Below are 25,767 nucleotides of genomic sequence, written 5' to 3'. Positions count from 1 at the left end.
ATGCTGGCTCCTGGCACCTCAGGTCACTAGTCACACAGCAGGGTCACTGTTAACACTGGTGGACTTGCTGAGATCTGGCAAGGCTGCAGACATTTTGGTATCACTGGGGATTATTTCTTTCTGTCTTTGGGAGAACTTCCTGCCTTTGATTCTTGCAGGTGAAGCAGGAGTGTGAGTGTGTGTGAAGCTACTGTCTGTGATAGGAGAGGAGAGAGAGGGCTGGCTCCAGTGGGCAGGGGAAGACACAGGTCCTTAATGCAATTTTATTTAAGAAGTCAGAACACCCCCCATCCGTCCATTTCCTGCTGTTAGCCCTCCAGATTGGCAGCTTTCCCCTCATCCCTGTAGGCTGCTTTCCTGTGTCCTGGGACCAAGAATCTCCCAAGGGCTCACTGCTCTTGAAAGTGAATGAAGAACGTCCGGATCTCCTTCGGGTAGATGGTGACCTCGGGGCCTCTTGGTGGTGGTGAGGGCCGACTGGAGTTTCCTGGGAGCACAAAGAGTCAGTTCAGCATGGCCCCTGGACCACCTGCTTCTCCGGGGCCCCTCCTCCCAGCATCCCCCTTGCAACAGGGCTCCTGCTGCGTCTGTGGCTCCCACTGTGGTTACAGCCCTCAGCTGACCCCTCTCAACAGGACTTCACTGCCAGGGGCACTCTCTCATTTCTGGCCTCCTCTGAGGGACAGCACAGTGAAGGCATGTACAGGGGTCCTGGCCCCACTTGGCCTCATATCTCCATGGGTTGTGGCCCTGTATATGTATATAAGAGCCTTCTCACTGAGGCCACGAGGGGGCCCTGGTCCCTCTTGGCCTCCTATCCCATAGGGTGTGGAACTCAATTCCTAAGAGCTTTATCAGTGAGGTCATTAGTGGGCCCTGTCCTTGATCTCAGTGGACTCCACTGAGGGGTCACAGCCTGGGATTTAGGCTTCCTCCTTGGGTTGAAACACGCTCATCCATCCATCCTTCCATCCATGCATCAATCTATCCATCGAAACATTCACCATTTAATCATCCATCCATTCACCATCTACTCAACAATCCATCTTCTATCTTCTTTCCCTCCTTCCATCGTTCCTTTCCTCATCCATCCATCCACCCATCCATTACCCATCCATCTTCTTTTCTTCCTTCATCTTTCCAACCATGTATCATCCAATCACCCACCTGTCCAGCATTCACTTACCTTCCACCCTTCTTTATATCCTTTTTACCCAACTAACCAGCCTTCTATTAATCTTTCAGTCAAGACTGACAAAGTGTCTACCTATGTAGCCAGACTATGCTGTGTGCAGTAGACAAAGAGGAGATAAATGGGTCAGAGCAAACTGAGGGAGAGGGGAGAGCAGAGGAGGCCCCGGATTCAGCCCTGGACCTGGAAGAGCCCCATTAGGAGATGCCCAGATAAAGGGGACAAGGGCCTTGCAGGTAGAGGGAGCAGCGCAGATAGAGTAGTAAGACAGGCTGTGGTTTGCAGGAGCTGGCTGTGTGGCACAGTGCAACGCACAGCGGGGCAAATGTCAGAACCCGAGGGTATACTTGCAAGACGAGGCTCACCCAAGGCAGGGAGAGGGTGTGTGGTCTCGGACTCATGCACACACAGCCTACATACATAGTCTGTGTGATGACTCTCCTGAAGACTGTGAACCTTCTGTGGCGGATGCAGGCAGACCTAGACTTGGGGCAGGAGGGCACCACTTCAAGGTCACACAGGCCTTAGAGGAAGAGCTGGGGTCTGGCTGGGGGTCAGGCTGGCTACCCGGGGCAGGGTCAGGACCAGGGTGCCCGAACCTCTGTGGCCGTGAGGGTCCCGCGTGCTCCAGGTCCAGCGGTGCATCTCGCTCACGTCCCAGGTCCCTGTGAGTGAGCGCTCCTCCACGGACACCACGGAGCCCAGTCCCCGCAGCACAGACTGCAGGACAGAGCACAGGGAGGGCTGAGCACCCGGACCGCAGATCTGAGCAGAGAACCCGACGAAGAAGGGCGGCCACACCAGGGCCCAGGGACAGGATCCCCCACATTCATTGTATTGCAAGTCCCTGCGGGAGGAGGGGCAGTCCCATTTTACAGATGAGGAACAGGCTGGAAGGAGCTGCTCCCAAGTGCCGAGATTGATCAGCACTCCCAGCAGGTGGCAGGCACGTGGGGCCACCCCAGGAAACACCCAGTCACCAAGGTTTGTCTCCCGAGGTGCCTCCTCCTGGGGCCTGACTCAGTGATGTCGGAGCGGGACACGGGAGGGGCAGGTGACCTGCAGGTTCACCGTCACAGGCCGAGACAGCACGGGGTCCTGGTCCACCTCATACAGGTGCTGGAGCCGCAGCAGGACACGGCGGAGGTCTGCCTTGGCCTCGTGCTCTCGGTCTTGGGGACAGAAGGAAGGTGGAATGAGGACACAGTCTTGGCCTGGCTCTTCACACTCTCACCTCCCTTTCACATCTTCACCGTCCCTCAGAGGCAGCTAACACAGCCCCACTTCGCAGATGAGCCAAACAAGGCTCAGAGAGGGGCAGGCACTTGCCCAGACACACAGCTGGTGTGCATAAAGAAGGAGGGGGAGGATCCACCCCAGGTGCAGCCAAAGCTACCGCCTCCACCACCCACGCTGAAGCCGGCGCTGATTCTTATTCACTGGTGGGGTCTTCACTGGGCTCGTCCTTTCACCTTCCAGTTCTCTGGAAGATTCTCTCTGGCTTGGCCACTGTGAAGCATGGTATGGCCTCGTAACCCTGAAGATGAGGCGCCATCTTCAGGATTGATGTGTCAGGTCACTGCCACCAAGACCTAGGAAATGTGTTGTAATACAGCTTCCACTTTCTGGGTCCTTGGTGACCAAATGAAAAGACCCATGCTGACAACCCCACAGAGCACAGGGACGAAGTGACCTGTGCTGTGTGAGGAGGACTGAGAGCATGTGGGCTCCTTGTTACTGCAGCCTAAGAGGCCTGCAAAGTCTCTTGTTTCCATCAAGTGCTGAGATTAGGGACTGGAGCTCTAGAATCAGGGAAGGACTTCTCAGAGCAGAACACGAAGTTGACCAGGATAATGGTGATGAAGATGGTGATGTTGGTGATGAGGGCAGTGACGGTGATGCTGGTGATGGTCCTGATGCTGTGATGGTGGTGGTGATGGTGATGGTGATGGTGATAATGTTGGTGATTGTGGTGATGGTAGTGATGGTGGTGATGCTGTTGGTGATGGTGTGGTGATTGTGGTGATGGTGATGATGGTGATGATAATGTGGTGATGATGGTGATGGTGACGCTGAGGTGATGATGGTGGTGATGGTGATTGTGGTCATGGTGGTGATGGTGATGGTCCTGATGGTGCGATGGTGGTGATGGTGATGGTGGTGATGGTGATGATGATGGTGATGGTGGTGATGGTGATGATGATGGTGATGGTGGTGATGGCGATTGTGGTGATGGTCCTGATGGTGATGGTGATGCTGATGGTGATTGTGGTGATGGTGATGATGGTGGTGATGACAGTGATGATGGTGTGGTGATGATGGTGATGGTGATGCTGATAGTGATGATGGCGGCAGTGGTGATTGTGGTGATGGTGGTAATGGTGATGGTCCTGATGGTGTGATGATGGTGATGGTGGTGATGGTGATTGTGGTGATGGCGATTGTGGTGATGGTGATGATGATGGTGATGGTGGTGATGGTGATGGTGGTGATGGTGATTATGACTGTGATGGTGATGACAATAATGGTGAAGACAATGATAATGATGGCAATAATCATGCTGGTGGAGATTCCTCGAGGATTCAAGCATCATGAGAGGCAGCAGGCCTCACGCCATCCCCTGTGGCTCCCCTGATGCAGTCTCTACTGACGTCTCTCTAGGAGGGTGGACTTGCCCAGCCCAGCCCCCTTGGCCTCCTCTTTGGCACAAGCTGCCCCCGGAAGATGCGTTTTCAGTGCACTTAGCCTGACACACATAACAGTAGCAGAGGCTCTGTCACCCCAGGTGAGGCTCCCCCATCTCACCTTCTGTGACAAGTGGAGATGCTGTGTGTCAGTGTTAGAATTCTCATGTCTACAGACTTGAGCCACAGTTGGCAATGCCCCTCTATCAGGTACAAAGATGACCTCTGCCTTTTTCCACCTTCTCCTCATTTCACAGACACTTGGAGTGTGCCAGCCTTTGGTGGGTCTCATGGAGCAGGGGAGTGGCTGAGGCACAGCCAGTCCATCCTTTGAAAAGCATGGAGTTAAGGGAGCAGATAAGCTGCAGCAACCCCAATATGAATAATGGGTTCCTGGCAGTTGTTTCCTCCTCCAGGAAGCCCTCCCTGACCCCCTTGCTGGGGGCTTCCTCTGTACACAGTCACAGCACCTGACGTCATCCAGACGCACCTTGTTTCTGCTTGCTGAGTGACCCGCCTCCCTGAGGCTTCAGATCCGTCTTTGGCCAGATAAGGGAACCAGGTGACCTCACAGAGCTTGGACGACTCTGAGGAGAGTCCTTTGTACGGTGAAGGGCTGGGGACATGGCTGACATGTGGAGGCAGGAGTGAGTCTGGACACCTGAACACCTGCCTCACCTTTCTGGAGAGTCTGCAGGTGCTTTGTGTGGTTCGAGCTGTACTTCCAGCCGGGGATGCTGAGGATCTGCAGGTGGACACTTGAGGGGAGTGTCACAGCCTCTTGCTTCCAAGAACCATTCCAACTGCCTCTGTGGGCAGTTTCTGCAAGGCAGATGGACAACAAGGAAAGGCTTTGGGCCAAATTCTCCTCTCTGCATCCTTAGCTCTCCACACTAAGGCCCCCATTTAATCTGATCTCTTTCCTTCAACCACACCACAGGCAGCCTGAAGCACCTGCTGGTGCAAATGCCCCAAAATGCCTTGAATCTCTAGTCCAGCCCTTTCAAAACTGCAGACGGGGAGACTGAGACCAGAGAGAAGATGCCATTTCTTCCATAAAATGCAGCGAGTTTACACAGAGACCTGCTCTGTGAACAATTCTGGGAAGCCAGCTTCTGTGCTGTCATCTATCGCTGCCTCTGCCCAGAGGGACCGAGCTCTCCTCTTCCAGGAGATGTTCTGCTCAACTCTGGGCTCCAGCTGGAGCTACCATCCCCTCACAGTTCCCAGGCCATGGGGATTGGTCAGTCTCGGGTCACATGATTTGATCAGGACCAGTCAGAAACTTTCTCTGGGATCTCTGCTCTTGAAAGAGGAGTTTCATTTCCTCATACTAGCCGTATGACCTTGAGCAAGTCATTGAAACCTCTTTAACCTCAGGATGCCCACGTTTACAAGGAGGGGCTTAGATCTGAGGTCCCTGGTCACTTCCTGCCCCATAGTATCTCAGGTCCCTGCAGGCACCAGCTCAGCGCCAGTGCTAGACAGGTCGGCTCACCCGGCGCAGTGATGACAGGTGCACTGTGGGACCCCCCACCTCACCGTTCATCTCTCTGAGCATCACGACGGGCCGGTGCTGCAGCGCCAGCCCACTCCTCTGGCGCAGGCCACTGGTGAGTGTCCTGGGTCCCAGCAGGAGCCAGAACACTGGGTGGACGACCGAGGAGTCATTCAGTGTGACGTTATTGTCGAGGGCCCACTGGTCATTGTTCCACAGCCGCCGGTGGAGCATGACCTGCAGGGGACAACTGTCTGACCAGGCCTGCCTGGGCCCTGGGGTCCTGGAGAGTGACCAAAGGGGCCTCCTCCTACCTCCACCTGCCCGTTCCCTTGGCTGGAGATGCCGTGTGCCTGCTCAGACAGCAGCACCAGCCTGCTTGGTAAGTCCTCGATGGAAGCCATTTGCACCATGGGGTAGTAATTCTGTGGACAGAAACATTGGCAGGCTGGTGGTAAGAGCAGAGGGCCAGGTCAGCCAGCAGGTCTGGGGTCTCCTTCTGGCCCCAGGCGGCCTCCTGCATGGGCACAGCAGCAGCCCAGGTTGGCACAGTAGTGATGGGAGGGACTCTGACTGTGAGATGAACACACTGGGATTCAATCCAGCTCCACTGCTTCCTGACCTTATGCCCTGGGGACTCAGCCCAGCTAAGCCTTGGTTTCCCCATATATGAAATGTGCCCAAAAGGTCCCCCTGGTGGAGGGAGACAATAAGGCATCTGTGCCAGTCCAGCCAGGGATGGCCCCCAGCCAGGGGTTCCAAATAGAAAGGGCCTGGTGTCTGGGCTGGAAAGTGCTCATACAACTTTTTGTTCTGTTTGTTTGTTCTACTGGAGCAAGATGTCCTGGGCTGATTTCCCCAGACTCTCTGGAGCCCAGGTCACAATGGGTGAGGAACAGCTGCAGAGATGAAGGGACAGAGGTTCAAGGAAGACAGAGCAGGGAGGAACCACACCCATTCTCAGGGCTCCAGTGGAAGGAGCGAAAACTAACAGGGATGGAGGCTCAGGAGGTGGTCAGCACGGCACTGCCCCTGGATCATCCCAGGGCTCAGTGCACTTCTCTTCCCAGGAGAGTACCGAGGGCCAGGGACACCCAGGGACTCAGCCAAGGTCACGCTTTTGGAGGGCGAAGCCCTGGGAGCTGACTGATTTTGGAGTTCAGCCCCTGCTCAGCCCTCCCTGGCAGCCAGGCTGTGGCTCAGCTCAGAGCAGCAGAGGAGGGTCACACCCCATTCAGGCCTAGCCAGGTACCACATGCTTAATCCTCAAGCAGCCCCCAGTGGGTCACCCATTGACCGAGTAAGACCCGCGGTGGACATAGGAAACCTCAAGGACACACCTCACACACGGCAGCCCCAGACTCTGAGACCAGGTCTGAACATGCCTGGGCCACAGCCCCTAGGGGCGGACAAAGGGCAGTTGGGCTCTGGGAGATGCTCTAGACCTAAAGGGGCTCTCCTGCCTTCTGGAGAAAGGTCACCAGGACTGGATCTGTGGCTGCCACACCCCGGGACAGCTCAGGGTGTACCCGAGCAATGGTGTTCCACATGTTCTGCCGGTAGGGCCTGCGCTGCATCTGGTAGCCATTGTTGTCCGAGTGGAGGACCTGCCCCGTGTTCAGATCAGTGCTTGTCCTCAGGATGGCCTCACGGTTCAGCTCCAAGGGGCCCACCCGGTACTCCTGCTCTATGCGATGGCAGAGCAGCTCCCCGTCAGAGCTCTGGGGCCCGCGGGCCAGCCAGGAGTAGATGGCGAATGTGGGCTCATTGTCGTTCACCTCCCTGGAGGAGAAGCAGGAGAGGTAGGTCAAGACTTGGGAGCATTCTGGGTGCCCTGCCCTTCTTCTTTCTTCCTTCCTCTCCTTCCATTTCCCTTCCTCCATTCTTCCTGCCGCCAGGGGTACAGGGAGCCTGCTCAGGCAATAGAACAGGAGCAACCCAGTTCTCTGAAGGTTCTGGTTACCAAGTCATACCTGGGTGGCTCTGTCTGTCCTGCTAATGAAAACACAAGAACTGCTCTCATGTCTAGGTCACTGTCACTGTGGGCTCCTGTCCCGCCTCTAGACTTAGGTACCACCAAGGTGACACAGCACAGGCAAGCAGAGCAGGACTGCAGAGACTGGAGCAGCTCATGACTTCATCGAACTTCCATGGAGGAAGGACCATGTGCCAAGCCCAGGTCCAGGAGCTGGGTGTCTGAAGCATGACGGGCCCTCATTTCCCCATTCACCTGCCTGTGAGCACCTCCATGTGCTGAGCACAACCAGGGGGCCACCTTCACCTGTAGAAGTACTGCCGGATCTCAGTCACCAGCGGCCCCTCCACAATCTCCATCCTCACAGCCTCCCACGCTGGCTCTGCTCTACCACTGGGTGTGAACACATAATTATCTGAAATGGGGTCATGATTGGAATCACTCTTCACATGATACTCCATGAAACTCTGGGTCACCCGTACTGTTCGGTTACTCCGCCTGCACAGAAAGGAAAGAGAAAAGAGTGTCATCATCATGGCCATCTCATCCTCATTCTGGGACCCAGGCTGACAGAGCCTCTGGAGATGCCAGCCTGGGCCAAGGGGGGAACACAAACAACCTCCTAAGTGCACCAGTGACATGTGTGAGCTCACTTAGTGAAGCTCATGCACTTGGTTTGGATAAGAGCAGTATGGACCCACCAGAGCTCACATGACATCAGATCCTTTCCCTTTCCTGGTTGTTGCTGTTGTTCAGTTGCGAAGTCATGTCCGAATCTTCTGACCCCACGCACTAAAGCACACAAGGTTTCCCTGTCCTTCACTATCTCCTGGAGTTTGCTCAAATTCATGTCCATTGAGTTGGTGATGCTATCTAACCATCTCACCCTCTGCTGCCCCCTTCTCCTTTTGCCTTCCATCTTTCCCAGCATCAAGATCTTTTCCAATTAATGGGCTCTTCCCATCACATGATCAAAGTATTTGAGCTTCAGCTTAAGCATCAGTCTTTCCAATGAATATCAATGGTTAATTTCCTTTCGGATTGACTAGTTTGATCTCCTTGCAGTCCAGTGAACCCTCAAGAGTCTTCTGCAGTACCACACTTCAAAAACATCAATTTTTTGGCACTCAGTTTTCTTTATGGTTCAACTCTCAAACCCTCACATGACTACTGCGAAGACCAAAGCTTTAAGTATATGGATATTTGTTGGTAAAGTGGTATCTCCATTTTTTAATATACTGTGCAGATTTCACATAGCTTTTTTTTGCCATGGAACAAGGATCTTGAATTTCACGTTACGTCACGATCTGCTGCAGTAATTTGTGGAGCCCAAGAGAATTAAATCTGTCACTTTCTCCATTTTTCCTGTTTCTATTTGCCAAGACATGATGGGACCCGATGCCATAATCTTAGTGTTTTGAATGTTGAGTTTTAAGCCAACTTTTTCACTCTCCTTTTTTACCTTCATCAAGAGGCTCTTAGGTTCCTCCTTCACTTTCTGCCTTTAGAGTGGTATCATCTGCATATCTGAGATTGTTGATATTTCTCCTGGCAATCTAGATTCCCCCTTGTGATTCATTCAGCCTGGCATTTCACAGGATGCACTGTGCATATAAGTTAAATAGTCAAAGTGACACTATACAGCCATGAGGAACTCCTTCCCCAATTTTGAACCAGTTGGTTATTCCACATCCAGTTCTAACTCTTGCTTCTTGAGTTGTATACAGTTTTCTCATGAGATAGGTAAGGTGGTCTGCGGTTCCCATTTCTTTAAGAATTTTCCAGTTTCTTTTGATCCAAATCCAAGGCTTTAGTATAATTAATGAAGCAGAAATAGATATTTTTCTGGAATTCCCTTGCTTTTTCCCTGATCCGACATATGTTGGGAATTTGACCTCTAGTTCCTGGAAGTTCTCAGTTCACATACCACTGAAGCCTAGCTTAAAGGATTTTGAATACATCCTTGCCAGCATGTGAAATGAGAGCAACTGTACATTAGTTGGAACATTTTCTGGCATTGCCCCTCTTTGGGACTGGAATGAAAGCTGATCTTTTACAGTCCTATGGCCACTGCTGAGTTTTTCAAATTTGCTAACATACTGAGTGCAGCACTATCACACATCATCTTTTAGGATTTTAAATCGATCAGCTGGAATTCCATCACCTTCACAAGGTTTGTTTGTAGTAATTCTTCCTAAGTTGAAATAACTCTTACAACTGCACAATAAAGAACAGCCAAATTTTGAGATGGGCAAAGGATCTAAAAAGACATTTCACCAGAGAAGATGCACAAATGGCCAAGAGGCCCATGAATAGATGCTCAACATCTACAGTCCATAGGGTTGGAAATCAAAGCCACAGTGAGACAGCACGTCACGTTCACTAGGGTAGCTATATGGACCAGGCAGTTAATACAAATGCAGGTGGGGTATGGGGAAATCAGACCCTCATAGTTTTGGATAAGATTGAAAAATGGTGCAGCTGGGTGGGACACAGTCCAACAACTTCTCAAAGTGTTAAACATAGAGTTTCCTGTGACCAAACAATTCCACTCCTAGGAAATGACCCAAGAGAAAGGAAAGCTTTTGTCAACACAAAATCTTGTACATGCATGTTCACAGTGGACTTATTCACAAAAGCCCCAGAATGAAAACCACCCACATGTCCATGAGGTGAGAACTGGATAAATGAACCCAGGAATATCTGTCAGTGGAATATAAATCAGCCCCCCAGAGGAACTGGGTCTCACTCCCACTGCAATGTGAATGAAACTTGGAAATATGATGCTGAGTGGAAGAGTCATCATGCAAAATGTCAGGCTGGATGAACCGCAAGCTGGAATCAAGATTGTCAGCAGAACAACAATCTGAGATGTGCAGATGAAAGTGAAAGTGGAAAGCCCTCAGTTGTGTCCGACTCTTGGCAACCTCATGTACTTTACAGTCCATGGGATTCTCCAGGCCAGAATCCTGGAGTGGGTAGTTTTTCCCTTCTCCGGGGGATCTTCCAATACCAGAGATTAAACCCAGGTCTCCTGCATTTCAGGTGGATTCTTTACGTGCTGAGCCACAAGGGAAGCCCAAGAATACTGGAGTGGGTAGCCTATTCCTTTGCCAGGGTATCTTCCCGACCTAGGAATTGAACTTGGGTCTCCTACATTGCAGGTGGGTTCTTTACAAACTGACCTATCAGGGAAGCCCTACATGCAGATGATACCACTCTAATGGTGGAGAATGAAGATGAACTAAAGATCCTTTTGATAAGGGTGAAAGATGAGAGTGAAAAAGATGGCTTAAGTCTGAACATTCAAAAAACTAAGGTTATGGCATCTATTCTCATCACATCATGGCAAATAGAAGAGAGAAAAATGGAAACAGAGACAGACTTAATTTCTACCTCCAAAATCACTGCAGATGGTGACTGCAGCCAAGAAATTTAAATACACTTGTTCCTTGGAAGGAAAGCTATGACAAACCTAGACAGCACACTAAAAAAGCAGAGATATCACTTTGCCAACAAAGGTCTGTATAGTCAAAGCTATGGTTTTTTCAGTAGTCATGCAAAGATGGGAGAAGTGGACCATAAAGCCATAGATCTGATGCTTTCAAATTGTGGTGCTTGGGAAGACTCTTGAGAGTCCCTTGGACTGCAAGGAGATCAAACCAGTCAATCCTAAGGGAAATCAACCCTGAATATGCATTGGAAGGACTGATGCTAAAGTTGAAGCTTCAATACGTTAGCCATCTGATGAGAAGAGCAGACTCATTGGAAAAGACTCTGATGCTGAGAAAGACTGAGGGCAGGAGGAGAAGGGGGTAACAGAGGATGAGATGGTTGGATGGCATCACTGACACAATGGACATGAATGTGAGTGAACTCCCGGAGGGAGTCGAGGACAGAGGAGCCTGGGGCACTGCAATTGATAGGGTCACAAAGTCAGACACGCTGTAGCGACAGAACAACAACCACCGTGTGAAGGATACCAGGCTCCAAAGGGCCCCGTAGGGTGTGATTCCATTGACTGAAATGTCTAAATTAAGCAAGTCCAGGAGATTCCACTAGCCAGGTAGCCCTGTGTGTGTGCTTAGTTGCTCAGTGGTGTCTGACTCTTTGCAACCCCATGGACTCTAGCCTGCCAGGCTCCTTTGTCCATGGGATTCTCCAGGCAAGATTACTGGTGTGGGTTGCCATGTCCTTCTTCAGGGGATCTTCCCAATCCAGGGATTGAACCCAGGTCTCTTGCATTGCAGCTGGATTCTTTACCACCTGAGCCAGCAGGGAAGCCAGGTCCCTGAGGGAGGTGAAAAGAGGACATGTGAGGATTCTCTCGGGGGTGATGTAACTGTCCTAACCTGAGTGTGGAGATGCCTGTACGACGCTGTGATCACAGGGAACAGCACAGACGTGTACAGTGTAAAGTGATGACCCAGACGGTATGTGCCTTTCAGCAACACCCTTGATGTATATAAAAGAACAAAGGCCCTCCTCCAGCAAAACTGCCCTGGGGTGGTCTGTGCACATGCTGGCTCCCTGCCTTAGGCCTTTGCACGTGCGGGTCCTTCCCAGGAACCACTGCCCCCTCCTCTGACCCACAGACTCCTTCCTGCCCTTCAAGGCCTCACACCTGGCTCCAGGGGCCTCATCCCTGCCACGCCCACTCTGCACCACCCTTTCTCAGTCCCCACAGCCTCCCCTCTCTGACTCTGCAGCAGGCACTGGTGGTTTCCCTACTGGGACGTGAAGTGGCACCATAAGGAACATGCTGTCCTCCCTGAGACAAAAGCACCTGAAGACACACAGGGTGAGGAAGGTGGACAGCAGGACGCGTGCTCTTCCCCTGGGGAGCACCATGTGGGGTCCTGGCTTAGGGATGGGGTACCTGAGGGAGGGAAGAATGGGGTGGCGAGACGGACCTGGCTGTTCAGGGGTGTTCCAGAAGGGGCATGGGGCCTGAGTGATGACAGAGCTCAAGCTGGCCTGCAGACTCCACCTTTCAAAGCATGACCCCTTGGAGGAGGGGGGCAGTCACTCACAACCTACTGGGGTGACAGCCCATTTCTTCTGTTCCACCAGAGTCTCTGCAGTCAGCCCTGACTACGTGCCTCATGCCCTCTCAAGAAGGATCTGTGGGTTGACTGGAGGAGGGAGCCCTATTGAGGGGGTCCAGGTCTGTGCTTGCAGACTGCTGACAGATGACAGGGCTGAGCTGCAGGTGACACTCACCTCAGACTGATGTGCCCTGTCTTCCTCCCTTTCTCTGGCTGCCTCCTCCTTCTCTTTCCTTACCTCACTTTCTGCCCGGTGCCTGGACCCCCACCCCAGGTTCCTTGACCCTCTCCCTGGCAAACTTCTGTTCCTGTTAGGAGATCACATCAAGAAACAGCAGTGGGTGCGTTGGACAAAGAGCTGAAGAGGTGTCGAAACTGTCTATCGTGTGACCTCACCATGGACAGGGCTCTGGGGGCCTTTCCTGGGGCTCAGCTGCCCTCTCTGCTGCCAACGAATAGCTGGTGGTGAGTGAATAGTTCAGTGGATGGGTGGATGAATGGATGGATGATGCATGGATGGATGGATGATGGATGGAAACCAGGAAGGTTAGATGCATAGATAAGTGGTTGTGTGAGTGCATAGTGGATGGGACTGTGGGTGAATAGATGGATTTCATATGGCTCTCAGTTTTAAAAAGTTGATCTCATGATTAGTATGTTTTCCCGGGGTGTGTTAGGATATACCCCATTTTATGAGGATTAAAATTTTTGGAATGAACAAGTTCAAGAAAGGCTGTATGGACCTGGCTTAGATTCCCACAACTAGACTGGTTTCACTGCAGGGAGCTTCATCACCATCACACCCTCGCCCTGCAGCTGAGGAAATGGAGACCCAGGTGGGGCATCACCTGCCCAGGTCCAGGGTGCTCCTGGCCTCAGAGGCACAATGGCTGCACCTTACCTCTCCCAGATGCTGTGCATCAGGTTGGTGTCTGTGTCCAGGAACACGGTGTAGCAGTCATTCTCCACAAGCACCAGGTGGCAGCCCACTTGTCTGCCACGTCTCCTGAGTCTGGGTCCAAAATGCTGGGTGCTGGCCACAAAGGGTGCAGTCTCCCCAGTGGCCTTCTGGGAACTCCTGCTGGGCCGAATGCTGTAGTGCCGGTAACTGAGTCCTGGGATTGTGGTCAGCATGCGCAGGTCATAGGCAGAGGGCATCTCCTTTGAACTCTGGACCTGAAAGGCCTGAGGGAAAAGATGAATGATGGATGTCAGGGATGGAAGATGCCTCAGTCCCCTTGGAAATCCTGGGCTTACACACCTGGTGGATGGGGTGCTTGCTCTGCACAGAGACAGTTGGGTCATTCAAAACTGGGCTGAGCTGGGCTCCCCTCCTGCATCTTCCCTGCTCAACCGGGTCCAAACTCTTCTCCCTCCTTCCTCTTTCTCCATCGGGGCTGCAAACCACCTGCCCTCTTCACACATTCCCTCCTGTTCCTGCCTCTGAGCCGTTGTTCATGCCATTCCCTTGATCTCTTTGAAGGGGGCTCCCTTGTCTCTTAATCCTCCAGTTTTCCCAAGGAGGGAGGTTTCCAGATTATCCTACAGGACTTTCTCCATCTTCATGCCATCTGATTCAGGGAAGGGAGTTGGATGAGGACACGAGGTCTATGCAGGAGGTCCTTCACTTTCTAGGGAACATGTGTCATTTCTGAGTCCTGTGTGGAGGGTTTGGGGGATCTATGAAGAAACTCATGTTTCACTTCACAGTCTCCAGCACGGCCTTTCTCTGAGCTAAAGAAGACACCTGTTGCCACCTCACATCCCACACTTGTCCTGAAGGATTTCCTCCACCACAACTGTCATCTGTCACTCCTACACTTTCTTATTTTCTTCTTTCCTGCATCCCCCACTAGAATAGAAGCCCCATGAGAGCAGGGATTATTGTCTACATGATTATTAAAGTTTCTCCAGTGCCTAGAGTAACACCTGGCACATATTAGGTGTTCAGTAGGCTGTGGGGGAGGCCTTACAAATAGCTGTGAAAAGAAGAGAAGCGAAAAGCAAAGGGGAAAAGGAAAGATATAAACATCTGAATGCAGAGTTCCAAAGAATAGCAAGAAGAGATAAGAAAGCCTTCTTCAACGATCAATGCAAAGAAATAGAGGAAAACAACAGAATGGGAAAGACTAGGGATCTCTTCAAGAAAATCAGAGATACCAAGGGAATATTTCATGCAAAGATGGGCTCGATAAAGGACAGAAATGGTATGGACCTAACAGAAGCAGAAGATATTAAGAAGAGATGGCAAGAATACACAGAAGAACTGTACAAAAAAGATCTCCATGACCCAGATAATCACGATGGTGTGATCACTCACCTAGAGCCAGACATCCTGGAATGTGAAGTCAAGCGGGCCTTAGAAAGCATCACTACGAACAAAGCTAGTGGAGGGGATGGAATTCCAGTTGAGCTATTCCAAATCCTAAAAGATGATGCTGTCAAAGTGCTGCACTCAATATGCCAGCAAATTTGGAAACTCAGCAGTGGCCACAGGACTGGGAAAGGTCAGTTTTCATTCCAATCCCAAAGAAAGGCAATGCCAAAGAAGGCTCAAACTACCGCACAATTGCATTCATCTCACACACTAGTAAAGTAATGCTCAAAATTCTCCAAGCCAGGCTTCAGCAATATGTGAACCGTGAACTTCCTGATGTTCAAGCTAGTTTTAGAAAACGCAGAGGAACCAGAGATCAAATTGCCAACATCCGCTGGATCATGGAAAAAGCAAGAGAGTTCCAGAAAAACATCTATTTCTGCTTTATTGACTATGCCAAAGCCTTTGACTGTGTGGATCACAATCAACTGTGGAAATTCTGAAAGAAATGGGAATACCAGACTACTTGATCTGCCTCTTGAGAAATTTGTATGAAGGTCAGGAAGCAACAGTTAGAATTGGACATGGAACAACAGACTGGTTCCAAATAGGAAAAGGAGTTCGTCAAGGCTGTATCTTGTCACCCTGTTTATTTAACTTATATGCAGAGTACATCATGAGAAACGCTGGACTGGAAGAAACACAAACTGGAATCAAGATTGCCAGGAGAAATATCAATAACCTCAGATACGCAGATGACACCACCCTTATGGCAGAAAGTGAAGAGGAACTCAAAAGCTTCTTGATGAAAGTGAAAGTGGAGAGTGAAAAAGTTGGCTTAAAGCTCAACATTCAGAAAACGAAGATCATGGCATCTGGTCCCACCACTTCCTGGGAAATAGATGGGGAAACAGTGGAAACAGTGTCAGACTTTATTTTTCTGGGCTCCAAAATCACTACAGATGGTGACTGCAGCCATGAAATTAAAAGATGCTTACTCCTTGGAGGGAAAGTTATGACCAACCTAGATAGCATATTCAAAAGCAGAGACATTACTTTGCCAACAAAGGTCCATCTAGTCAAGGCTATGGTTTTTCCAGTGGTCATGTATGGATGTGAGAGTTGGACTGTGAAGAAGGCTGAGCGCCAAAGAATTGATGCTTTTGAACTGTGGTGCTGGAGAAGACTCTTGAGAGTCCCTTGGACTGCAAGGAGATCCAACCAGTCCATTCTGAAGGAGATCAGCCCTGGGATTTCTTTGGAAGGAATTATGCTAAAGCTGAAACTCCAGTACTTTGGCCACCTCATGCAAAGAGTTGACTCATTGGAAAACACTCTGATACTGGGAGGGATTGGGGGCAGGAGGAGAATGGGACGACAGAGGATCAGATGAGTGGATGGCAGCACTGACTCGATGGACGTGAGTCTGAGTGAACTCCGGGAGGTGGTGATGGACAGGGAGGCCTGGCGTGCTGCGATTCATGGGGTGGCAAAGAATCGGACACGACTGAGCGACTGATCTGATCTGAGTATTTAAGAGCATTTAGACTTAGTGGGTGGTGCCTTTGGGTTGGAGGGGGATGTTATATGTTGGGTCTACTCATCCCAACACCCTCATGTCTCCCGACCCTGACACAGAGGAATCTTCCTCCTCTGTCTCAGCTAAGGATCACTGCCCTGCCTGCCAGGTCATCACCCCATGCCTTAACTGTCCGTTTCTGTGTCTGTTTCTTGAATCCCAGGATGGTTCCACAGTCCAGGGATGAGCACTCATCTGGGGGCCAGGCTCAGAACAGACATTTGGCAGTGTTTCTGGAATGATGGACTGATGAAATTCCCTCTCTCACCTCTTCAAGAAAGGGCTGGCTTGGTAACAGGAGGGTCACCTCTAGAACCAAGTCTAGCCCCAGGTCTGGGAAGGAGATGAGGAGGGACCACACAGGATGTGGATGTCATAGCTGGGGCCTGCCCCTACGACAGCACCTCCATAAATGCACAATTAGGACTATTTCTGGCTTCCCCATGAGAAGTAGAAATGTACACATATGTGTATATATATATATTCCCAGTGAGGGGCTGGACTGTGGGTGGATGCCTCCCATGGAGCTGAAGATACCATGAGACCTTCCAGGGCAAGAAGAGTAGAGCAGACTTCTGGTCAACTCAGATGCCCAAAGCCCAGGGTCAGTCCTCAGGGTGGATCCACTGACCTTGATGGTGACTCACCCATAGGACACTGTCCTCACAGTGACGGCAGCGTGTCACATGTTCCTTTTAGATGCCTACTTCTGGGGCCCCAGCCCAAAGCAGGGGCAGCAACAGGGCATGCACCATAGATGGGATGTCACCCTTACCTGTGCAGGGACAGGGCGGCCTGACTCGTCTGTGATGCTGACACTGGGGAAGTCCAGAGTCAGGGTGATGATGGTGGTGACTGTCCAGGCCAGCGGGTTGTAGACCACTGCAAAGTGGCCCCCAGGCTCCGGGCCTGCACACAGAGAACAGGCTCTACTGCTGTACCTGACCCACCCCTCACCTCGGTGCCCCTTGGAACAAGAGAAACTGAGGCAGGTGAGACGAGTTCTGCAGAGTCCAGGGGGAGGAACAAGCAGACACGTGGGGTCTGACGTCCAACTCCCTCCTAATCTGTTCAAGCTGGGTCTTGGTTCCCAGGAGGGGTGGGAGAGCATCCACCCAGAGATGAGGGTCCATGAGCTCCTCACTCATCTCTTCCTGTCAGCCCACTTTACTGGTGCGGACACTGAGCTGCAGAAAGAAGGGTCAGCTGCCCAAGGTGACCCACGTTCTAAGGCAGGGTTCCAAAGCTTAAAAGCTTGGAAATGTACAGAAAATCCTCTGGAGCTTGAAGGGTCAAGGCCAGTCACCAAGGTCAGCACTGGAGGTCTCTTTGGTGTGAACCTGGATTCTCTTTCCACTCCATCCTCCACCAGATGTGCCCCAGGATAAGGTCGTGTCCGATGACTCCCGGATCCCTGAACACTGCACACACTGTCCAGTCTCTGGCCTCTGCCCGGGCAGCTCCCATGGCTGGATGCCTTTCTGGGGTCTCCACCTGCACCTTGCCTGGGGAGTCAGTCACCCTTCTGAGCTCATTGGAATAGCCAGCCCCACCAGGAACCGGAAGAACCCAGTTCTAAGTCCCTTACTGAGAAAGTCTTCCCCTCCCAACACCAGTCTGCATGGGCAGAGTTCCTGTGTGCTGCACCCCTGGTCTCCAGGGCCCTTCCAGACTCTGAAAGTGGGATGGGACTGCACACAGACACAGAGCAGAGGGCAGAGCTGGGCAGTACAACCGGGCAGACACCTGCCATGGCCCACTGTGCCCCCAGGGGCCTCCCTTACCTGAGTTTGCTGGAGACCTGTCCTGGGTGATGGAGGCCATCAGCTTGTGCACCGCTTGCATCCCGGTGCTCAGGTGCTCCACAAACATGTCACCAACCTTGCCGGCGTGAGTCCCAGTGATGGCATCGTGGTGCTGGACCTGGGCCCCCGCAGGAGCAGGACAGGAGTGGGGTCAGGCCAGCCTCTGCTCAGCACCTGCTGTCCTGACACCCACAGGGCCCTGACACCACTTCCCTCTCAGCAGGTGCTGCTGGAGAATTGGGGGTTCCTCCCACTTTACAGAAGAGGAAACTGAGGTCAGAGAGGTCGATGAACTTTCCCAAGTGTTTTTGACCTTGGGAAAACGCATAACTGTGTCCCTGACTCTGGACAGAAAACTGACTTCCGAAAAGGACCCTCCCCAGCTTCCCTCCATGACCCAGCCATCCCATAATGAGAGGGTAACAAGCAGGAAGGCCAGGGGTCTCCGAATGGAAGAGTGTCAAACATTTTTCTCTCTCTCTTAAGGGGCAGGAGGAAACAAACTAGTGTTATTTTTTTTTCCCCTTTTCTATACAAATTTAAAAAGAGGTTTCTCTTAAAACTCTGTGTTGCCATAATGACACCTGGTTCCACCTGAACCTAACTTTTCTCCAACCTTGAGCTCACCAACGCATTTTCCTTATGGAAGTGTTGGTCTTAAGCTGTGCTAATGTACAGTGTATTTTCCCCAGACTCTGTCTTCAAGTCGGTTCCCCCTAAAGACTCAGAACCCACTTGACAAGCCAGTATGTTGTACTCATACACTGTTCTCCTAATCTATGTTACCGAAACTGTGTCTGTGTATGACAGTCTGCCCTTCTTCAAGATTCACGTCAATCATTTCATGGCCCGGGATGACTCCCCTGGTGCTAATGTTATCTCAGTGAATCTTGTGGGTGAGGGGCCTGGTGCCATTCTCTGAGTTTTGAGACATTTCCTTTCTCTAATTAGCAGATTTCTAGTAGCTATGTAACACCCAGCTAAAGACTGGCAGGGGGATACTCTTTCTGCCCCCTTCTGATGTCTATGTCAGAAGCTTTCTCTATCTCTTTTATACTTTAATAAAACTTTATTACACAAAAGCTCTGAGTGATCAAGCCTCGTCTCTGGCCCTGGATTGAATTATCCTCCAGAGGCTAAGAATCTGGTGTTTTTCATGGTTCAGCAACAACCTTTCAATAAGTGCTGATACCCTGCTCCAGAAAAGCCCCACACATGGCCTATTACTTGCCTGCACCACGTAGGGTTGCATGACCTCCTCTTCACAGAAGGGAAACTTGAGTCCCCGTGAGGTGAAGCCACACGGCCACCCCCTCTGATGGGTGCTAAAGTCAATCCCCTTCACCCCCGCGCAATGACTAGTCCTGCCGACAATTCTTTTTAGTGACTATGAATGTCATGAGCAGTGTGGCCCATTTCTGACTAGTGAAGAGACAAGTTGTAGGAGATCTTCGGTCTCAGTTTTCCCATCTGTACAGTGGGGACAAGTAAGATGCAGAGTTATGAACAACTTCCTTTGCGGCAGCACAGAGCCCAACAACCTATGTGTGTTTGGATATAGGGTTCTCATTTTCCAAGGAGGAAATTAGAGCTCAGAGAGGGCAAGTCAATAGCCTGAGCTCACAGATCTGGGCTGAGATTTGAGCCCAGCATTGGATTGTTGGACATCAGTGCTACTCCACTTTGCCCTTTTCTCTCTGGGGCAATCTGGCTGTATATCTTCCTTAACCGCAAGCTTGACCCAGGCAGGCCATGGTCCTAGCCTTGGGGCAGCTTCATCATGCATGTGTCTTGTGATCAAAGGCGACCTTTGTGTTCTCATCTATAAAGTGGACGTGTAGTTACCAGGGACTGGGAGGTGTGCTGACCTAGGTGAAGAGGAAAAGTTAAAATTTTACATAACGTCCTGCTCCTTCTGCCTCTGTAACTCAGCGTGCTCCTTGCAACGTCTGGATCATGTAGGTCATGTAGTCTCAGAAAGTGGGGACTCATAGTACTAGGAACTGGATCATATTTCACTCAGCCTTGTCTTGCTCTCTGCAATAGCCCAGCCCCCTGCAAATGCACTGATCATCACTGTCTGTGTATACAAACTGTAAGCCCCGTGCTTGGGGCTCACAGCTTGGAGTGTTAACTCCTCTGGAAAACCTGAGTTTCTCCAACTCTCCGAGTGTGGTGCTTGGTTTCTCGAGTACTGGTTTCTGCAACATTTCTGGAGGCCCCAGCAAGATTGCAACCATGCCACCTGAGCCACCAGACTGGTTGCTCAGCCGGGTCGGAGTGGAGGAGCCCCGAAAGGGACGAGGTGGCACACCACCTGGTGGTATTCTGGGTTCTCTTTTGGACCAGCGTTCTGACTCTCCAGGTAGCTTAGCCCTGACCGGACTCATTGGAGGAATGGACCAACTCACCAGGAACGGCCACAGGATCAAATAAGGCCCTGTCAGGCCCTACCCTAACGGGTAGAAGAGGAGACTGATCACCTCCTTGGAGATCCCAGGAAGGGAGCATCAGATAGGGAGACCTGGGGACTCAGGAAAAGGGAGGTATTGTGATGACCTCTTGAATTACTGTGTATACATGATTGCTGATTGAAGGAAGTGGAAGTGAGCTACACAGTCCTCGGACTACAGAGCCTGAGAGGATCCAAAACCTGCAGTTCTGTGATGACCTCATAAGGCAGAAAGGCAGGGCCAGTCTGTGGGGGATTTGATCTCTCCCTGCGAGGCTGGTCTGGGTCGGCAGTTTATACCAACCTGCCAATGTTCAGAGGCATCTTAAATCTCCCTCAAGAGAGCAGCCAAGAGGATGAGACATGAATGTGAACGAGTGTGCAGCCTGATTCGCTTGCGCTTCCGGCTTGATTGTGTGGCTTCACGGCCGTCATGGCTACGGAGTCCGAGTAGGCCCTAACTTGTGGTTCCGTGGTGACCTCATGTGGTTCAAGGCGGTATCTGCTCTGAGGGACCCAGTCCCTCACTGCGAGACAGAACTGGATCAGGGGTATATACTGATCTGCCAATGCTAAGAGGCACCTAAGTTCCCCCCAGGGACGCAGGCAAGCAGTCACCTGAATGGTATTCTCTTTCGACGGGCCAGCCACCCTTGCTTGTCTTTGCACCACTGACTCAAGGCGGGATATACAGTGAGGGAGAAATTATTGGTTACTGGTTATTCTTCTGTTGACTGACTCCTTGAGCTGACAGGTAAGAGATGAGGTTTTCCTCAAAACCCTGCCAGATAGATTACGCTTGTCAACATGGGTGGCAGTTCCTCTGAAGCAACAGTTTTAGACTGATAAAGAACTTTAAGAAGGGCTTTGCAGGAGATTAGTCAAGATGACCCCCAGGAAACTTAACTTATGTGAGCTCAGTTGGCCATCCTTTGATGTTGGATGGCTGCCAGAGGGCAATCCTGACCTTCCCACTGTCCAAGCAGTGAACCAGGTAGTCACTGGGACTCCAGGCTTCTCTGTACATGGGATTTTCCAGGCAAGAGTACTGGAGTGGGTTGCCATTTCCTTCTCCAGGGGATCTTCCTGATCCAGGGATCAAACCCAGGTCTCCTGCATTGCAGGCAGACGCTTTACCTTCTGAGCCACCAAGGAAGCCCCCATACATAGACACCTGGCTTCTATAGCACAGATCCTGCCCCCATGGGCAAGATTTTGCATGAACAGATAGGGACAGAGTAGGGTATTTGTTCCCCAACCAGAACTCAGAAAAAGAAAGAAGAGAAAAAATATATATTCCAGGGAGATCCAGTGGAAGACCCATGACTGCCCCTGCCATACCTTCCCCGGACTCCAGACGCCCCGGCACAGTCAGCGCCAGACCCATTGCCAGACAGTCCACCTCCCTCCACGTCCCCCGCAGCACCTCATGAGCAAGACACCAGCCCTGAGCCAGTAGGGAAGCAGCTCCGCTCAGCCAAACAGTCTAACCAGCTGGCCACCGCCCATGAGACGCCACTGCAAGAAACTCAAGGTCCTCAACAAGTGGACAAGGCTCAGTCCAGCCTGGTCGCTCCCTCCTCTATCACCAGCCTTCAGCCCTACTGATCTCCTAAACTGGAAACACCATAACCCAGCGTACTCGGATAAACCACCAGCTATGATTGACCTCCTAGGGTCCATTTCCCACACCCATCAGCCTACATGGGATGACTGTCACCAGCCCCTTACGTCTCTCTTCACCGCTGAAGAAAGGTGATGCATCTCAACAGAAGCCCCCAAATGGCTCTGAGGACAAGTGTCCACAGAGGTCTTAGATGCAGAAGGATGGGCACAAGAAGTGATGCCAGAGATGAGGCCTGGTTGGGATTTCAATTTCAGAGGAGGATAAGAAACCCTGGGTTGCTACTGTGATGCCTTTCTACATGGATTTCAAGCAGGAGCCAAAAAGCCCACCAATATGTTCAAAATTACAACAACAGTCAAAAAAGGCAGATGACATTCCCACCAATTTCTATGAAAAACTGTGTGAAGCATTCCGGACATACAACCTGTTCATCCCTGAGACAATGGAGAATCAACCAATGATTAATGCTTCCTTTGTGGCTCAATCCTGTGCAGACACCCAACGAAAGCTCCAAAAGCCGGAAGGCTTCACTGGGATGAATCCCTCACATTTACTGGAGGTAGCAAATAAAGTCTTCGTGAACCTAGACCATGAAGCCCAATGAGAATCAGATAAATTAATGAAACAGAGAGCAGCCCTGCTAGCAGCATCATTGAGGAGCTCAGATCAAGTGAAACAGAATGTCCCCTTGTGGAAAGGGGAAACTAAGAAGAGACCACCTCTACACCACCACCAGTGCACCTATTGCAAGGACACTAGACACTGGAGGATTGAGTGCCACCGTCACAGAGGGACATCTAAGGGTCAAAGAAGTTCGGTCAACCCAAAAAGAAAGGCACCAGCCTGAGCTGGCCGTCCAAAACCTTGTTGGCCTGGCTGGAGCAAAATCAGACTAAAGAAGACTGGGCTCACTAATCCTGGGCCCTTGGGAGCCCCTGGTCACAATGAAAGTAGGAAGCCAATCAATGACTTTTGTGGCAGATACTGGAGCTGAACACTTCATGGAAACCACACCTCTGGCTCCCCTCACAGGCCGAACAGCAACTATTTTTGGGGCCACAGGGACATGGCAGCCTGCTCATTGTGCAAGGCCCATTCGTGTCAGCTAGGGGGCCATCTGGTGACTCATGAATTTCTCTGCTTACCTGAATGCCCCATTCCCTGGCTGGGTAGAGACTTACTGACAAACCTGGGGGCACAAATTACCTTTGCTCCTGGAAAGCATACAAGCCTCACTCTGAGGAGCCAATCAGCTCTGACAAAGGCCATGACTATGCCCAGGGAAGATGAATGGCATCTCTGCTACTCACGGAGGGAAAAAATAAATCCCCCAAGCTTGCTAATAGAATTCTCTGATGTCTGGGCAGAGAAGGAGCCCCCAGGTTTGGCCACAAACCATGCCCCCATTGTAGTGGACCTGAGGCCAGGAGCCACTCCTGTTATAAACAATATCCAGTACCTACAGGAGGCATGCCTGGGAATTTGGGACCACAGCCAGTGCCTACGAGATGCCGAGATCCTAATGGAATGTCAGTGTCCCCAGAACACCCCACTCTGACCAGTCAAAAAGTCAGGAGGGAATGACTACCGCCCCATCCAGGGCCTCTGTGGCATCAACAGTGCGGTGATCACCATCCATCCCGTGGTCCCAAATCTCAACATTCTCCTGAGTCTCTTACTGTCTCATGCAAGCTGGTTCACCTGCTTTGATCACAAGTATACATTCTTCTGGCTCTGGCTCTCACCAGCCTGCCAGCCAGCCCTTCTTTGCCTTTGAAAGGGAAGACCCACACACTGGGAGGAAGACACAGCTGACTTGGACCCGGCTGCCACAAGGCTTCAAAAACTCACCTACCCTGTTTGGTGAAGCCCTGGCTGAAGACCTTGCTGCCTTTCGCAGAGAAACTTTGAACTGCACACTACTCCAGTATGTGTATGTTCTGTTGCTAGCCAGTCCCACCCAGGGGATTGCTGGAGAGGCACCAAAGCCCTGTTGGCTTTTCTCTCCACCACAGGGTACAAGGTGTCATGGAAAAGGCTCAGCTCTGTACACAGGAGGTCAAGTACCTGGGCTTTGTCATTTGAAAAGGGCATCGGGCACTGGGACAGGAGGGGAAGCAAGCCATCTGCTCACTACCTCGGCAGAACACCACGAAAGAAGTCTGTGAGTTCCTCGGGGCTGGATTCTGCTGGATCTGGATACTGAGTTTCTCTGAAATTGCCAAGCCTTTGTTGAAAGCCACAACAGAGTGGTAAGGATCCCCTGGAGTTGCACCCTTAACAGGAAAAGGCCTTCAAGGAGATAAAGAGACTCTAGACCACTGTTCCTGCATTAGGGCTGCCAAATGCGGCACAGGACTTTAACCTCTTTGTGCATGAGAAAAATCACACTGCAGCAGGGCTCCTCACACAAACAGTTAGGCCATGGCAGCGCCCGGCCACATACCTGTAAAAGCGACTGGATCCAGCAGCTGTGGGATGGCCACCATGCCTCCGGGCATTAGCTGCCACTGTGATTTTGGCCAGAGAAGCAGATAAGCTTACTCTAGGACAAAATATAAAAGCAAAGGTTCCCCAGGTTGTTACTGCCCTGATGAACAGCCAGGGCCATAAGTGGCTGACCAACTCCAGGATGATTCGCTATAAAGGACTGCTCTGGGAAAACAAACAGGTACAACTCGAGACTGTGTGGATGCTGAACTCCGCCACAGTTTTACCTGTGTAAGTGGGAACCCCCGACCATAACTATAAGGAGGTCATAGATGAAATTCGCTTGAGCAGGCTTGACCTGATGGACATCCCCCTCCAGAACCCAGAGCTGGAACTGCTCACTGACAAAGGCAGTTTCATCCAAGACGGGCAGCACAAAGCAGGCTCTGCCGTAACAACAGTTGACGAGAAAGTGCAGGCCGAGGTCTTGCCACAAGGGTGGTCAGCACAACAGGCTGAGCTACGGGCATTCACCCAGGCGCTAAGGCACACCAAAGGGAGACGAGTCAACACCTATACTGATACCAGGCATGCCTTGGATACTGTACGTGTACATGAAGCCATTTATAACGAAAGGGGACTATTGACAGGAGGGGGAAAGGAGATTAAAAACAAAAAAGAAATCCTTTAGTTGTTAGACGCAGTCTGGAAGCCTTTCCAAATAGCAGTCATCCATTGTAAAGGCCATCAGCGAGGAACTGATCCAATCAGCAAAGGAAATTGGTCAGTTGACCAGGCAGTCAGGGAGGCGGCGACCCAACCAATCCCCAGAGTCGACCCTGAGGCAACCTTTAAGGTCCTCTTGGCACCAGAATTGCCTCCGTCCCCAAGATACACCAAGTAAGAAGACCAATGGGCTCTAAATGATGGAGGAATAAAAGATAAGGAGGGCTGGTGGAAGCTCCCAGACCAAAGACTCACTGTCCCCAGCAGTCATGCAGTCCAGCTGGTAAAACAACATCATGAGACAACTCATTTAGGAAAAGCTGTGCTGGAGAGCTTACTGAGCTGCTACTGTTTCGATTTTAAGCTCCCAACCCTGTGTGCCCAGATCAGTACTAGAGGTGTGACTTGTACACAAAACAACGCCAGCCAAGGAC

General features: G+C 51.3%; 1 protein-coding gene across 3 annotated transcripts in view; it reads right to left on the bottom strand.

Annotated features, from left to right (window-relative positions):
* Positions 1–249: 249 nt before the first annotated feature.
* The window catches only part of LOC528518 (epididymis-specific alpha-mannosidase-like), a 52,818-nt gene continuing 27,300 nt past the window's right edge, over positions 250–25,767 (bottom strand). The window contains exons 9-19 of one of the 3 annotated variants that reach the window (XM_024993662.2): positions 18,078–18,216; positions 17,069–17,202; positions 13,299–13,582; positions 7,656–7,847; positions 6,904–7,156; positions 5,689–5,799; positions 5,419–5,611; positions 4,555–4,698; positions 2,252–2,364; positions 1,792–1,912; positions 250–487 (exon numbers count right to left, since the gene is read on the bottom strand). In XM_024993662.2, coding sequence (XP_024849430.1) covers positions 390–487; positions 1,792–1,912; positions 2,252–2,364; positions 4,555–4,698; positions 5,419–5,611; positions 5,689–5,799; positions 6,904–7,156; positions 7,656–7,847; positions 13,299–13,582; positions 17,069–17,202; positions 18,078–18,216 — 1,782 coding nt within the window. In that variant the 3' untranslated portion in view covers positions 250–389. The remainder of the gene's footprint in view (positions 488–1,791; positions 1,913–2,251; positions 2,365–4,554; positions 4,699–5,418; positions 5,612–5,688; positions 5,800–6,903; positions 7,157–7,655; positions 7,848–13,298; positions 13,583–17,068; positions 17,203–18,077; positions 18,217–25,767) is intronic. The other 2 variants (XM_024993663.2, XM_024993664.2) reach the window with 2 other exon arrangements.

This window comes from Bos taurus, chromosome 6, assembly GCF_002263795.3.
Source record: "Bos taurus isolate L1 Dominette 01449 registration number 42190680 breed Hereford chromosome 6, ARS-UCD2.0, whole genome shotgun sequence".
In the NCBI taxonomy this organism is placed as follows: domain Eukaryota; kingdom Metazoa; phylum Chordata; class Mammalia; order Artiodactyla; family Bovidae; genus Bos; species Bos taurus.
This window is presented reverse-complemented; position numbering and strand designations above follow the sequence as displayed.